At 61.6% G+C, this 14,364-nt stretch overlaps 1 protein-coding gene across 1 annotated transcript in view; it reads left to right on the top strand.

Annotated features, from left to right (window-relative positions):
- Positions 1 to 4,195: 4,195 nt before the first annotated feature.
- CD81 (CD81 molecule) overlaps positions 4,196 to 14,364 on the top strand; it is an 18,847-nt gene continuing 8,678 nt past the window's right edge. The window contains exon 1 of the mRNA XM_029207862.1: positions 4,196 to 4,445. Coding sequence (XP_029063695.1) covers positions 4,380 to 4,445 — 66 coding nt within the window. The 5' untranslated portion in view covers positions 4,196 to 4,379. The remainder of the gene's footprint in view (positions 4,446 to 14,364) is intronic.

Genomic DNA, 14,364 nt, shown 5'->3' with positions numbered 1-14,364 from the left:
CAACATGGATGGACCGAGAGATGATCATACTGAGTGAAGTGAGTCAGAAAGAGAAAGACAAATACCATGTGATAGCACTTATATGTGGAATCTAAAATATGACACAAACGAACTTATCTATGAAACAGAAACAGACTCAAGGACACAGAGAACAGAATAGACTTATGGTTGCCAAGGGGGCGGTAGCGTGGAGGAGGGATGGATTGGGAGTTTGGGATTTTATTTATTTATTTATTTATTTGTTTATTTTGGCTGCGCCAGGTCTTAGTTGTGGCATGTGGGATCTTCAGTTGCAGCATGCAGACTTCTTAGTTGCGGCATGCATGCGGGATCTAGTTACCCCCACCAGGAATCGAACCTGGGCCCCCTGCATTGGGAGCATGCAGTCTTACCCACTGGACCACCAGGGAAGTTGGGAGTTTGGGATTAGCAGATGCAAACTATTATATATAGAATGGACAAACAACAAGGTCCTACTGTAGAGCACAGGGAACTCTATTCAATACCCTGTGATGAGCCATAATGGGAAAGAGTATGAAAAAGAATATGTATGTATAACTGAGTCACTTTGCTGTACAGCAGAAATCAACACAAAGATAGTGGCAGGATGTGGGGTCCTTGTCTCGTTCCTGACCTTAGGTGGGACGCTCTCAGACTTTTATCACTAGGTGTGAGGTCAGCTGTGGGTATTTGTAGACGCCCCTTATTGGATGGAGGACATTCCCTTCTATTTTGAGTGTGCTGAGTGTTTTCACCATGAAAGAATATTGGGTTTGTTTTCATTTGTTTGTTTGTTTTTGCGGTACGCAGGCCTCTCACTGTTGTGCCTCTCCCGTTGCGGAGCACAGGCTCCGGACGCGCAGGCTCAGCGGCCATGGCTCACGGGCCCAGCCGCTCTGCAGAATGTGGGATCTTCCCGGATCGGGGCACGAACCCATGTCCCCTGCATTGGCAGGAGGACGCTCAACCACTGCGCCACCAGGGAAGCCCGAATATTGGGTTTTGTTAGATGCTCTTCCTACATCCATTGAGATGATCACATAATTTCTGTCCTTTATTCTATTGATATGGTGTAGTACATTTTTCAGATGTTAAACTCCTCCTTTTTTTTTTGTTTTTTCAACATAAACCTGTCTCCCTTGGGGGTGGCCTTCGAGTCCCTGCCAAATGCAGCGAGGGTGGCTGATTCCCTTGTATGTAGCAGGCTCTGCAGATACAGCCGGTTTGTCTCATTTAGGTGGTCTTTGTTTATTTCCACAGGAAATGAAGGCAAAGAGGCGGGGTTCAGTGATTCACCGACTCCCCCCCCAACAGACCATGTGCCCCAGGAGAGCAGTGAGTCACCAGCTATGGGCAGAGAAGCCTCTCCATCAGACAAGCTGAAAGGAGGCCCTGGCCTCCTGCCTCCCATGGGCCAGGCCTTGCTCACGTGCCTGGGCCTGTGGTCATGTTCCATTGCAGACAGGGACATGGTGGAACCAGCCCGAAGTCACTGAGAGGGGAAGACTCTGGCCAAACCCAGCTGGGCAGCAAAGCCTGCTGGTCCTGCCGAGCTGCCAGCTGTATCCCCATCAGCTCCCCTTCCTAGGGCAGTCAGGGCTGCAGGGCAAGGGAAGCACAGGGAGGGGGTGTCCTATCCCAGGCATAGCAAGCTCTGCCTCGTTTCCCTCATTCTCTAACGCAGCCCCTCTGGGAGCTTGTCCATGCATCCTGGAGCTGGGATGGAAAGCGCTGCAGTCCGGCCAACAACGGGAGCCTTCCCCAGGACATCCCCGCTGGGCGCCCCCTGCCCCCGATCACACTGGCACACACATCATGTCACCGCTCCCTGTGATATGCACTGTTGTGTCAACATGACCGGCCCCAGGCGCCCAGGCGGGACATTACTTCTGGGGGAGTCTGGGGGCGGGTGTTTCCAGGTGAGATCAGCATTGAATCGTGGACGCAGGAGAGCAGGTGGGAGGGCACCATCTGGTCCCCAAGGCCTGAACAGAAAACAAGGCAGGGGAGGGAGAACGTGCCCTTTTCTGGCCCCACCCCTTGAGCTGGGACAGCTCCTGTCACCTCCTCCTGCCCTTAGACTGGGGTTTACACCATCCGCTCCCCTGGCTCTCAGGCCTCCAGACTCAGACTGGACGACATCACCAAACTGGCCTTCCTGGGCCGCCAGTGTGCAGACGGCAGGTCATTCCCAGACCCCATAACCACGCGAGCTACCTCACAGGAGCAAGGCCTGAGGCTCCCCTGTGGAATACTCCCAGTCACTCCCACTGGGGCCAGAATCCAGTGCAGCTCCACTCTGACCTTCAGGCCCAAGAGCCAGCCCACCTAGCCCCTGACCTCACCGCTGGCCCCAACCTCAGACCTCAAGTCCAGCCCTTCCCACATCCTCTGCGCCCACCCCACCAGCTTCCTTTCCACTCCTCCAAGCTACCCCTCTGCCTGGAAAGCTCCCCCCAGCACCCCTCAGGGTTGGCGCCATGGCTGATTCCTTCCAGGACCCACGGGGAGGAGTGCCACCCCCCACCTGTCACACATCCTCAGAACTCCCCTCCCTTTGCAGCACTGACATGATCATCGTGGGGTGACATCTGTCACCCTCACCAGGGCCGAAGGTCCTCAAATGAAGGGGTCCTGGCTGTCCAGCTCCTCACAGCGAGTGCCTGGAATAGGCCTGGCACACGGCTGGCACCCACTAAATGCAGGACTGAAGCAGAGAGAACAGAACAAGCTGGCCAGGCGCGACCCACTTTGGGGGATGGTGGGCCAAGGACGCAGGTGCGTGGTTTTGCCGCTCCCTGAGGGGGGGGCTCTCTGCCCCCCACGCCCTTCCCCAGAGGGCCCAGGGAAGGGACAGCTCACATCTTTGGCAGGAAATGTCCCTATCACTGTGGGTAGCAGGGAGCTGATGGGAGGGCAGGGTGCCCAGGGCACCTAGACAAGCGATTCTTCACACTGAAGACCTGTTCTACCTCCGCTTCAACAGAAAGAATCTGGGCAGACCCCCAAAGTTGTTACCTCTGTTGTAACGTCCCTTCGACACCCACAAACCCCACACTTGTGCTTGTGGCTCTTACACAAGCGTGAAGCCAAAACAAACTTTACAATAAGCCACGAAGGAAACTACAAAACTACCAGAGTCCCGATGAGTACGACCGCACTGCTCCGGCCGCCCACTGCTATTGAAATTCAAACCACTGTACAGTGAACAAAATGAAAACTTCAGTCCCCAGCGGTGGCACTGGCCACCTTGCAAGTGGTCAGTAGTCACTCGTGCCAGGGTAACTGCAGACGCAGAGCTCTCATCTCTCCAGCTGCATAAAATGAAAACTTCAGTCCCCAGCGGGGGCACTGGCCACCTTGCAAGTGGTCAGTAGTCACTCGTGCCAGGGTTACTGCAGACACAGAGCTCTCATCTCTCCAGCTGCACGTCACCTTGCTGTCACCTGGGGAGAAAGCTTGATGACTCGCCTCTCTGCCTCCTTAGCCCTCTGCCTCCTTAGCAGGAGTGTGGGGCCGGCCCCCTGCGGTACTGGCGCCACCAGGCTGTGCATGAAATACACAACACCTGGAGGTTCCATAAGCGGCTTGGGCCTCTTGGACACAACACTGGCCTGGGGGACACCCTGTCTGTGACCTTTCCAGCACAGACTCTTCCAACAGCCCTCAGGGACTCCCCCTTCCATGGGACAAGGGCTTGGCGGCCTAGGCTCGCCTTCCGGGACCTTCAGGCCAGGGCCGCATCAACCGCCACCCGGGTTCCTATCCCGGGAGCGCTGTGAACCAAGCGCGCTGCTATCTCGGCAGAGTTGGCGCCCGTGCATCACCTCCTCCGCGGGGCCTGCTACCATAGTCCCAGGCGCCTGAGGGAGGAGGGGAAGCAGTTTTCTCCGCCTGCAGGCCTGTCCTCCGGCGCGGCCCCTTAGGGGAATCCGAGCGCGCCCGCAGCCCAGAGACGCGTGCCGCGCCTGGCACTCTGTGCCCAGGCCCCGGGGTCCTGACTGCACCAGGTCTGACACCCCGATGTGTGTGAGCGAGGGGGGAAGGGACGTGCGTCCCGCCCCCCGGGGGCTGGGCTGGGGGCTGCGGCTGCTGCCTCTCCGCGCTCGGGCGGCAGGGTCGGGGGCGGGGCCTCGGGGGCGTGGCCTCTGCGCCCTATAAGTGACGGAGCGGGGCGCGCGCCCGGCCAGAAAGCGAGCGCGCAACGGTGGCAAAGACACAGGCGCGCTTCTCGGCCCGGCCTCCAGCGCCCTTCTTGCCCCCCGTCCGCGCGTCCCAGCCGCCCGCCAGGCCACCGGCTGCCGATCAGGCGCCCAGGCCCCGCGCCCGCCGCCCAGGACCGGCCCGCGCCCCGCAGGCCGCCCGCCGCCCGCGCCGCCATGGGGGTGGAGGGCTGCACCAAGTGCATCAAGTACCTGCTCTTCGTCTTCAATTTCGTCTTCTGGGTGAGCCCGGAGCCGCGGGTGGGAGGGCGCTCCCCGAGCCTGGCAGGCCGCGCCCCGCTAGGCCCTGCCAAGGGGGCGCAACCGGGCCGCCAAGTTGCAGGGCCACCTGTGTGCGCAGAGCGCGTGGTGGGGGGTCCTAGGCCGGTGGGTCGCAGCGGTGGGGCTCGTCTGGGGCCGCCGTGCACCTCGAGGGTGGGGCGGGGGGCTCCAAGACGGGTTTCGGGCCTCTGCGCGTCGGGACCCCAGAGCCCCGCGGCCGGGCCGGGCCGTTTAGTGACCTGGGGTCTGTTCCCCGTTGGTGATGGTGGTGGTGCGGTGGGTGCGCGCTCCGAACCCAGTACCCGGCCACTGCTTCAGCCCTCCTGGCCGCTGTTTCTGGGACCACCCTGCTTCGCGGAGACTGAGGGGCTCGAGGGCGGGGCTCCAGACGCCCCGCCCCCATGAGCTCATCGGGGCCACCGCCCCTAGATGGGCGGCCCAGTGCGGTGGCGGGGGCGGGGGGGCGGGGTGCGCACACTCTGCCAGAGTCTTGGGGACCGTCCACCCCATCCCGGGCCCAGTCCAGTTCACCCTCCTGCCTGCTGTCGCCACCCTGAGGGTCGTATGGGGGTCCGGGCCGGGGCGAAGCGCAGAGAGGAAGCGCCCTGGGCCCCGGGTGGCCCGCGTGCTGAGGTGCCTCCCCTCTGGTGCCCCCAGCTTGTGGAGCCCCATCTTCCTCCCCTCCTCACCCAGCCTGACCTTCCAGCCCGTCCTCCCCCTGGGGCGCCGTGGAGGCTGTGAGGGGCAAGGGGCTGGGTGGGTGTTCTGAGTTGGCACAGGCAGGGAGCCTGGAGACCTGGGGTTTCCGAGCCCCAGGGGGGCCGGGGCTGGGTGGATGTCCAGGTCTGGGCTTGTGAGGCCGCTTTGGAAAGAGGAGCCCGCGGGTTGGACGTCTCAGGGTGCGGGAGGGTCTCCTGGGGTCTGCGGGCTGCTGGCCTGAGTTGTGTTTCCTCGTCAGCCTTCACTGCTGGCCTGTGACTGATGAAGCTGTGGCTTTTGTTTCCATTTCCTGTCAGTGTTGGAATTAGGGGGTGGAGATCTCCTTCTGGCCCAGAGGGACCAGGAATGGTTGTCGGGAGCCCCTCTCACAGCTGTGTCCTGCGTCCCCTGCAGTCCCCTGGGCAGAGTGACTCGGGCCCCCTCCTGGCCCCTTCTTGCTTCTCCGCCACCCCGGGCTGCTCACCCCTTGTCACGGAGGACCAGGACAACGTCGGGTGGGTGCTTTCTTAAGTTGACACTGGGAGGGTGAACTTTTAAAATGGCTCCTGGAAAAGTGTGTGGGCCTGGGGACATCTGTTTGCCATCTGGACGGCCAAGGGTCCCAGGGTGGACCTCGGGGCACTGAGGTATTTGGGGTGGGGAGTGCAGGGACTGGACACGGAGTGGAGGTGTCACATCCTCCCTGCAGGGGCGCGGGTGGGGGTCCTGTAGCCAGCAGCCTCTGCCCTGGGGGTGGGAGTGGCTAGGCCATCAGGATGGGCCAGGGTGGGCCGGGCAGCCTTTGCTGAAGGGGTGGTCTTGGAGGGGTGTCACCGGGACACCCCGCTGCCAGCCCCTGAGCCTGTCTGTACCCGCAGAGCCTGGGAGGGCCCGGGGGGGGGGGGGGGGGGGGCGGAGGAAGGGGACTTAGCAGGAGTGGATTCTTGCCTTTGGACTGAGTGTAGGGGCGAGGTGAGTCCCTCCCACCTGCACAGCATGAGAGGTCTCCAGGGCAGGCTCCCCCACCCCACCCCCAGCTCAACCTGGGTACCTCTGGTAATTTCCCAGGCAGCAAGGGTGGAGGCCTGACACATCCCCACCCCCACCCTGGGCCACTTCGTGTTTGGGCTTAAGGAATTGTTTTTGAGGCCTCTCCCCTTCCCTCCCTCCCTGGGCATGCCCAGCAGGCCAGAGGAGCATTTGCTTCCAGTGGCAGCAAGGCCCCACCCACCCACGCTGGGCTGCCCCCTGTGGTGGGATGCCATGCTGAGCCAGGCGGGGGGGGGGGGGGGGGGGGGGGTGCCTCTCTGTGCATCCCCTCCCCCAGCATCGCTTGGCCAAGAGCATGGTGCCAGGGGTTTGGACCTCGGTGGAGTCTCCACCCTGCTGCTCTGGTCCTGGGCTTCCTCCCTGCTGAAGTGGGGGGTCCTTCCCCTGGGGTTGTTGTCGGATTAGTTCAGGAAATGGGTGTTGGGCATGGTGGCTGGTAGGGAAGACCGCATTCCTTGGCTAGTGTAGTCAGTAATGCCTGGGAGGCCCCCGCAGGGTCCAGTGGGTGAGGGAGGGCTCCTGGTGCCCAGCCCCACCCACTCACCGTGCACCTGGCCACAGTGCAGTAAGGGGGCGCTAGGGTTGGGAGCTGGGTCAGGAGGTTGAGGACGGGGGTCTGGATTTGGATCTGGGCTTTTTTTTTTTTTTTTGGCTGTGTTGGGTCTTCATTGCCGTGCGCGGGCTTTCTCTGGTTGCGGTGTGCGGGCTTCTCATTGCAGTGGCTTCTCTTGTCGTGGAGCACGGGCTCTAGGCTTGCGGGCTTCAGTCGTTGTGGCTCGCGGGCTCAGTAGTTGTGGCTCACGGGCTCTAGAGCGCAGGCTCAGTAGTTGTGGCGCACGGGCTTAGTTGCTCCGTAGCACGTGGGATCTTCCCGGACCAGGGCTCGAACCCGTGTCCCCTGCATTGGCGGGCGGATTCTCAACCACTGCGCCACCAGGATCTGGGCAGGAGCCAATCCCTGCATCTGGGCACTTTTTAAAGTTTCATTTCAGAGAGTAAAGCCTTCCCCCGTGGGCGGCAGCGTCAGAGGCAGGCTGGCATGCTGTCTGAGAAGGAGCCGGTCACCATGCACGCCCACACACACCAGCACACACACTTGCTGTCCCACCTCTCGGCGCCAGACCCCGGGGCCCAGGCTATGTGCACTCAGCACGCCTGACCCCAGCCTGCTTTGGGGGCCCCTGGCCAGGCGGGCCCGGAGGTGTGAGGTGGGGACATGGCAGGAAGAGCAGCGGCCCGGCCCGAGCTGGGGAGACTGTGCAGATGCTCCCCCAAGGGCATGGAATTCCCGCGGGTGGGGTGGGCCCGGGAGCTTCCTGGCGATGTGACTGGGGCTCGGCCCTGCTGCTGGAGCAGTTCAGGATGAGCAGAGGCGCCTGCCCCTGCTTCCCTGCTCACCCTACTCGAGTGGGCGACCTGGGGCGACCTGGGGCGGGCGCACGCCCCGTGTGAGCCCTGCTCGCCTCATCTGTGAAATGGGTGTGATCACAGCCTCTCCTCTGCAGGGGCAGCAGCAGTGGCCCCCCCCGGGACTGGCGGCTCCTCCAGCCGGATGCAGTCAGGGCTTCCTTCCAGAGGTAGCAGGGGCCGTTCGGCCAGACCTGGCTGGGAGTGGGGCTGATGGGAAGCCCTGCTAACTGGCTTTAAATTCTTGCTTCCGGACAGCACATGGCTGCCTACCACTTAGTGGTTCTGTCGCCTTCCTTCTTGGAGAGGGGATGTGACCCAGGCGGGCTCTGGCTGGGGGCAGGGATTTCCTGTTCCTGGTTTCAGTGGGAGGGCAGGTGAGCTCCCCTGATGCCCCCGGGCATCTGGCTGCCACGCTCTGGGGAAACGGCCGTTGGGCCAGGGCCTGCTGAGAAGAGGAAATCTGTGGTCTGTGCCCAGGATGGGCTGGCCCCAGGGAGAGTGTCTGAGCATTACGGGGTGCAGAGCTGGAGCCAGAGGCGGGGAGCCTGGGACCCTGGCCGGCTCTGCTCCAGTGCCCATGCGGTGCCCACTCTGTGGGGTTCCCTCCCCCACCCCCACCCCCAGCTCAGTGTGCCTCCAGAAATTGAGTTCACCCCCAATCCCTAACTCATACTGCTTCCAAGTCCAGACACGGAGATGGGCCCCCCAAAGCACCCCCCCCTTGCATATAATCTACCCCCCACCCCCCGCCTTCATTTCAGCACCTGAAATCCCATGACAGGGAAGAGCCATGAAAATCAATAAGGTGTAGAGTCCGGACACCCGTGGGAGGGGCAGACGTCACCTTTGCACTTGTGCAGCGTTTTGGAGAGGGCCCCAGGTAGGGGTGGGGGAGAAATGCAGGGACCCTGGCTCTGCCCGCCCCCCGAGACGCAGGCCGGGCCCGCAGCCAGGGCTGGGGGTTTCGCCTTGGAGGCAGCATGGCCCTGTGCCGGGACTCCTCACGCTGCGTGGAGCACCGAGCTCACTTCGAATCGGCCCTTTCCAGGTGTCCGGCAGGTGTGGTGTGACCCGCGTCTGGACTCCGGTGCCCCTCCCCCGCCCCCACACTTTGTACCAGCCTAAGTGCTGCTTCACGTAAGACCGCCTGGGGCTCTAGGTGGGCCCCCAGGTGCTGGGGGAATCCCCACAGGCGGGCAGGGGTCCTGGCCCCAGGGGTGGCCGATCAGCTGGCAGTAGGTCTCCCTTTGCTGGCCGGCCAGCAGCGCATGGTCGCAGGGGTGCCTGTTGGTGCGTAGCCGCCCTCCCTGGGCTCGAGGGCTGCGGGGCTCAGCGGGCAGGGAGGCACCTTAGTGCTGGGGCTCGGTGCGTGGTGGGGGAGGGTGCTGAGGGCAGGGTGGCCGAGAGCCCGGTCATGGGGGTCCGAACGCCACAGAGGCCTGGGGAGCGGGCAGCCCCCTTGCCCCCTTCTTTGAAGCCATGCCCCTTCTGACTTTGGAAGGTTAGTGCCCCCCCTGCCCCCAGTTACTGGGGTAACAGGATGATTGTGGAGAAGGTGAAGGACGGGAAGCTGGGACCATGTGGAGTGGGGGGGTGGGCGGCCCCCTGGCATCCCGAGCGGTCACACGGGAGCCTTCTGTATCAACTCCCACACACAGGCCGGCCTGGGTCATAACTCTCCCTCGGGGAATGTCTAATGGCGCCCTGTAACCCGCCTTACCTGTCACGTCACCTGCAGCTGGGCGTTGAGTTTGGTAGCCAGCAGCCAGCCCCTGGCGGGGATGTGGAGGTCAGGCCGTGACCCCGGGGCTGCAGGGGAACAGAAGGGAGGGCCTCGGGCCGCCCGCCTTCCTGGTCTCCAGTCCCAGGTGCTGGGAGGCCTGAGCCCCAGAGCTTGATGGCATTGGTCTCGGGGGTGCTCGGCGGGTTTGGGAAGCACCCTGTGGAGTCCTGCTCGCCCCCGGAGCTCACGGGGAGTCTCCCTCTCACACGGGCCAGGCCCTCTCTGCTCCCCATCCCAGGGGCTCAGCCACCCGCCTGCTGGACGGACAGCCTTCCCCTCTGTCCCCGAGATAACAGCTCGGACGCACACGAAGTCCCGCTCCCCTGTGCCAGGCGGGCACTGGGCTGGAGCCATGCCCTTTGCCTCCAGCTGGCCCACTGGAGTGATAAGGAGACCGAGGTCCCGAGTGCCCACACGAGGAAGTGGTGGAGGCAGACTGGAAACCAGGGCTGGTCCTTCGACCACTGTGGTTTGCGGCCTGCACGGCTCCAGGCAGGGGACAGGGCATCCCTAAGGGTGGGGGGCTGTGCCTGGGGTTGTGCGGGGAGCATGTGGCAGCCAGAGAACCCGGCCTGCCCCGGGGCCCCTCCACTCACCTCTGGCCCCTGCCTGGGCCCACCCACCTCCTGTCTTCCACCCAGTGTTTCCCCAGCCTACCCAGATCCTCCTTGTCTGATGTGTGCGCCCCGCTGCAGCCCCGCTGCAGCACCCTTTGCCGGCAGGTGGCTGGGACGTCTGTGTCCACACGCCCCTCGCTGCAGGGGCTGAGGGGACACAGGGACATCCCACAGGAGGGGCCCTTTCAGCCAGTGGGGTGAGTGTAGGGCCGGGGAGCAGGCCGCTTCCCGGCCTCCCCGCCTGCAGTGGGTGGTAGGTAATCTAGGGGACGGGCCCAGGAAGCAGGCGGGCCCTGCGGGTTCCCCAGGCGCACTCCGCTGTGCCCAGAGAGGTGGCAGGGTGTCCTCGGGGGCCTGCACTCCCCTCCTGGCGACAAGGGGCTCCTGCATCCCGCAGCTGGCGGGGCCCAGGAGGGCCAGTGTCCTCTTCCACCCCCGTGGCTATTCTTAGAGGCCAGTCCAGGCGGCTTCCTGACGTCGAGGGGCCTGGAGGGTAGTTTCCGCTTCCTGGCTGAGGCGAGGGTCCCTGCTCCTCTCTCTGTACTTCCTTCCCGCCTTGAGCTGGGTGGCTGTGTTCCCGGAGGGCACAACAGGGCCGTAGCGTCGCTGCCCACCCCCCGGGAAGGCTGAGTCGGGCCCCGCGTCACCCTGTTCTCATGGTGGGTGGAGATGGAGGGTCAGCCTCCAGGGACCCAGGTCCCCGCCCAGCCCAAGGGTGGTGCCCTCTGCCCCCACTGACCCTCCACATCCCATCCTCAAAGGGTCTTTGCTGCACCTCTTTCCTCTGACTTATCCCGGTGTCTGCAAGGGCGTTTCCTGCCTGTGGCCTTCACTGCCCTCCTGGGGAGGGTCTCCAGGCCCCCAGGACCTCCTGGTTGCCGAGCTGCATGGGCACTTCATGGCACATCTTCCCAGCAAGAGTGTGCACCCCTTGCGGTGGCGGGTTAGGGAGCAGAGCGGCTCAGAGCCAAGGCCCTTCCTGGGTCACGAGGGAGCTGCCCCTTCTATCGTCTGTCTCTGAGAGCGTCAGAGCTGCTAAGTAAGGGAGCACGTTGATGCGTGGGTGTCCCTGTCACTCCTGGAATACGTGGGCAGGACTTGGGGTGACCACTGGGCCAGCACGTGTGGGTGGGGAGGGATGGAAGACAGATCCCAGCTCAGCTCCCACCCAGGGCCTGGCAGGAGCCGGGGTGGGGGGGGGGCGGGGGGAAGGTTGCCCCAGGCCTGCCCGGGTAGCACCCACTCCTACGCCCTTTCAGCTGCTTCTTGGAAATGCAGACAGGCCGGGCAGGAACCCAGTGTACTTGGCAGCCCCCGTCCCCCCCCTTTTAGTTGACGCTATTATTTATTATTCTCAGAAAGGAGGAAGAAAGAAACAGAAACTGCATCTTTCATAGGATTACAGACAGTCCGTGCCGTCCCCTGGTGTGGAACCCTTCAGTAATCCCAACAGGTTAGGGGCTCCTTCCTGAGCCGCTCGCCAGCCCCACCCAAGCAGGAGCATCTCAGGACGCAGGAGCATCTCAGGACGCAGGAGCAGGTGGCAGTGGCACTTCCGCCAGGCCAGCTAGCAGGAGAGGGGGAGGGGGTGAGTGGAGATGTGTCAGACTCTGCCACTGAGCAGCCTGCCTGAAAACTGCCGAGGGTGGTCACAGTAACCGCCCGCGCTGTCGAACGCCGTGGACAGTGGCATCACCTGAGTGCCCTGCGTCCGTCAGCTTGTGTACTTTTATTTTATTTTTTGAATTTTATTTTTTATACAGCAGGTTCTTATTAGTTATCTGTTTGAGACACATCAGTGTATACATGTCAATCCCAATCTCCAAATTCATCCCACCATCCCCCACCCCCTGCCGCTTTCCCCCCTTGGTGTCCATACGTTTGTTCTCTACGTCTGTGTTTCTATTTCTGCCTTGCAAACCCTTTCATCTGTACCATTTTTCTAGGTTCCACATATATGTGTTATTATACGATATTTGTTTTTTCTTTCCAACTTACTTCACTCTGTATGACAGTCTCTAGATCCATCCACGTCTCTGCAAATGACCCAATTTCGTTCCTTTTTATGGCTGAGTAATATTCCATTGTATATATGTGCCACATCTTTTCAGCTTGTGTACTTTTAGTTCCTCATCATACACACAAGGATATTGGAGGCACAAAGGTGCCGAGATGGTCCTGAGATGACCCAGTAGCCAGAGGCTCTGGGGGCCCTTGGCTGCCACATTCTGATTCCCACCCAATGCGAGGACTAAGTGCTTTCCATTAAGTCTGGACTCCGTTTTATAGCAGGCATAAGTGTTCCTTCGTTTATCCGGTCCCTTTTTTGACCCTAAAACCTCAGTCTTGTGGACAAGACTTCAGCGTTTCCAGGTGCTTGCTGTTGGCTGCTAGAAGCCTGGGGGTCCTCACCTTGGCGGACGGTTGGCATGAAGACAGCAGGCTGGATCCTTTGGGACCAGAAGAAACATTTACCCCTAAAGGCTTTGCTGCTTAGAAGTTCAGTGGACGGGGATTTGGGTGTGTGGGGTTTTTTAAACAGCTTTCTTTGACATAGCGTCAACTGCACGTTTAAAATGTACAACTTGGTAGGGTGGTCCACCAGGAGAGTGAATGTATCCATCACCCGCAGAGGTGTCCCCGGGGCCTTGGGATCCCTCCTCCCCATCCCAGGCCACCCGCCGGCCTGTCATCTGTGCCCGTGATCGGCATTTCCTGTACTTTTTATGTGAACGGAATCGGAAGGTGGTGGTTTTTCCTCTTGGTCTAGATCGGCGGGGGTATCTGGAGATTCACTCTGGTGGTTGTGTCAGGAGTTCCAGGAGTTTCTTCCCTTCCCCTGCTGGTGGGCATCCACCCACTCACTGCTTGAAGGGCACCGGGTTGTCCCCGGTTTGGGGATGTTACCAGGAAAGCTGCTAGCACGTTTGTGCGGGCATGAGCTTCCACCCCCTGGGGCAGTACTGGGGGTGCAGGGGCTGGGCACGTGGCGGGTGGAGGGGAGGTGGGGTCCTCGTGCCGAGGGCCCAAGCTCTGTCTCCTGTGTCCCCGCTGCTCCCCACCCTCGCCTGGGGGGTCTTCTCACTTCAGCCCATCCCATAGGTGCTTGGGGGTGTCTCACTGTGGTTTAATTTGCATCTCCCTGCGACCAATGACTCTGTGCGTCTTTCCATGCGTTTATTTGCTGTGCACATTTCTTCTTTGGCGAAGTGTCCAATTTTTTTTTCTTTTGCCCGTTTTTTAAAAATCGGTTGTTTGTTTTCTTGTCATTAGAGTATTGCAAGTCCTTTATAAATTTTGGATATGGGTCCTTTGTTAGCCATTTGCAAGCCCCAGTCCGTGGGTTATCTTTTGAAGAGCAGGCTTCTTTCAGACCTCTGCCGCTTCTGGGACCCCTGCCCTGCCCTGGGCAACCCCTCCCTGCAGAGGCACGGGTCCACCCCACCCTCTGCCTTTTCTCATGGCCTGGGTGGGGGGATTCGGGGGGGGATTCGCAGTGCTGCCTTTCCCCTTCCTCTGTAGGTGACCTTAGGTGAATGCCCATCCCAGCCCCCGAAACTGGGGGTGGCCACTGCCACCATTGCCTTCATCCAGGCCCACCCCAGTGGGTCTGTGCGGGGCCTGGAATGACTGAGGACCAGCTGAGGAGGGTACACTTAAGCGCCAGGCTCTCCCCTGCTTGGAGGCGGGACTGCCTTCCCTGTTCACCCTTCAGGAGGTGGGCTGGAGCCACAGGGGATTCTGGAGGCTGCTGTCCCCCCTCTGCCCCTGCCCCCCGCACATCCTGGGGTCTGCAGTGGAAAGCCCTTCCCTAGACAGGAGAGATGGGGACTTTGCCTGCCACCCCACGGTTAGCATCTGGGTGCTGGGATAAGCATTACCCTCACAGCATTTGTTAGGACCAAGTGCCCTAGATGGGCTTGTCCCCTTGGCTTCTGGGGTGAGGGGCTGCATGGGGAAGATGGGAGTGGTCCCAGCCCAGCCAGGGGGGCGGGAGGTGCCACTCCACGCTCAGCTCTCCTTACCGACGGCGATACTGAGGCTGAGTCAGGGCTTGGGGCCAGACCTCTGTGACTGCAAAGGAGGCCCAGGACAGGGCTCCCCCTGCCCCACCCCCTCCGTCCTGGAACGTCTCACAAAGCAGTCTCTGGACCACAGTTTCAAAACAGAATAAGTGGCGGTTTCTAGCCAGAGTTACCACGGCAACCCTCAGCCTCACCACCGCTGCCCGCCTGCCCAGGAGCTGCAGACGCCTGCCCAGGAGCTGCAGACAGCAGCCAGAGGAGCGGGACTCCCTCCGGAGCCTACCTGCCCCGTCCCC

The sequence above is a fragment of the Monodon monoceros genome, unplaced genomic scaffold (genome assembly GCF_005190385.1).
Source record: "Monodon monoceros isolate NGI ecotype Baffin Bay Population unplaced genomic scaffold, NGI_Narwhal_1 Super_Scaffold_7, whole genome shotgun sequence".
Lineage (NCBI taxonomy): Eukaryota > Metazoa > Chordata > Mammalia > Artiodactyla > Monodontidae > Monodon > Monodon monoceros.
Note: the sequence above shows the minus strand (reverse complement) of the source record. Positions and strands in the feature narration are given on the sequence as shown.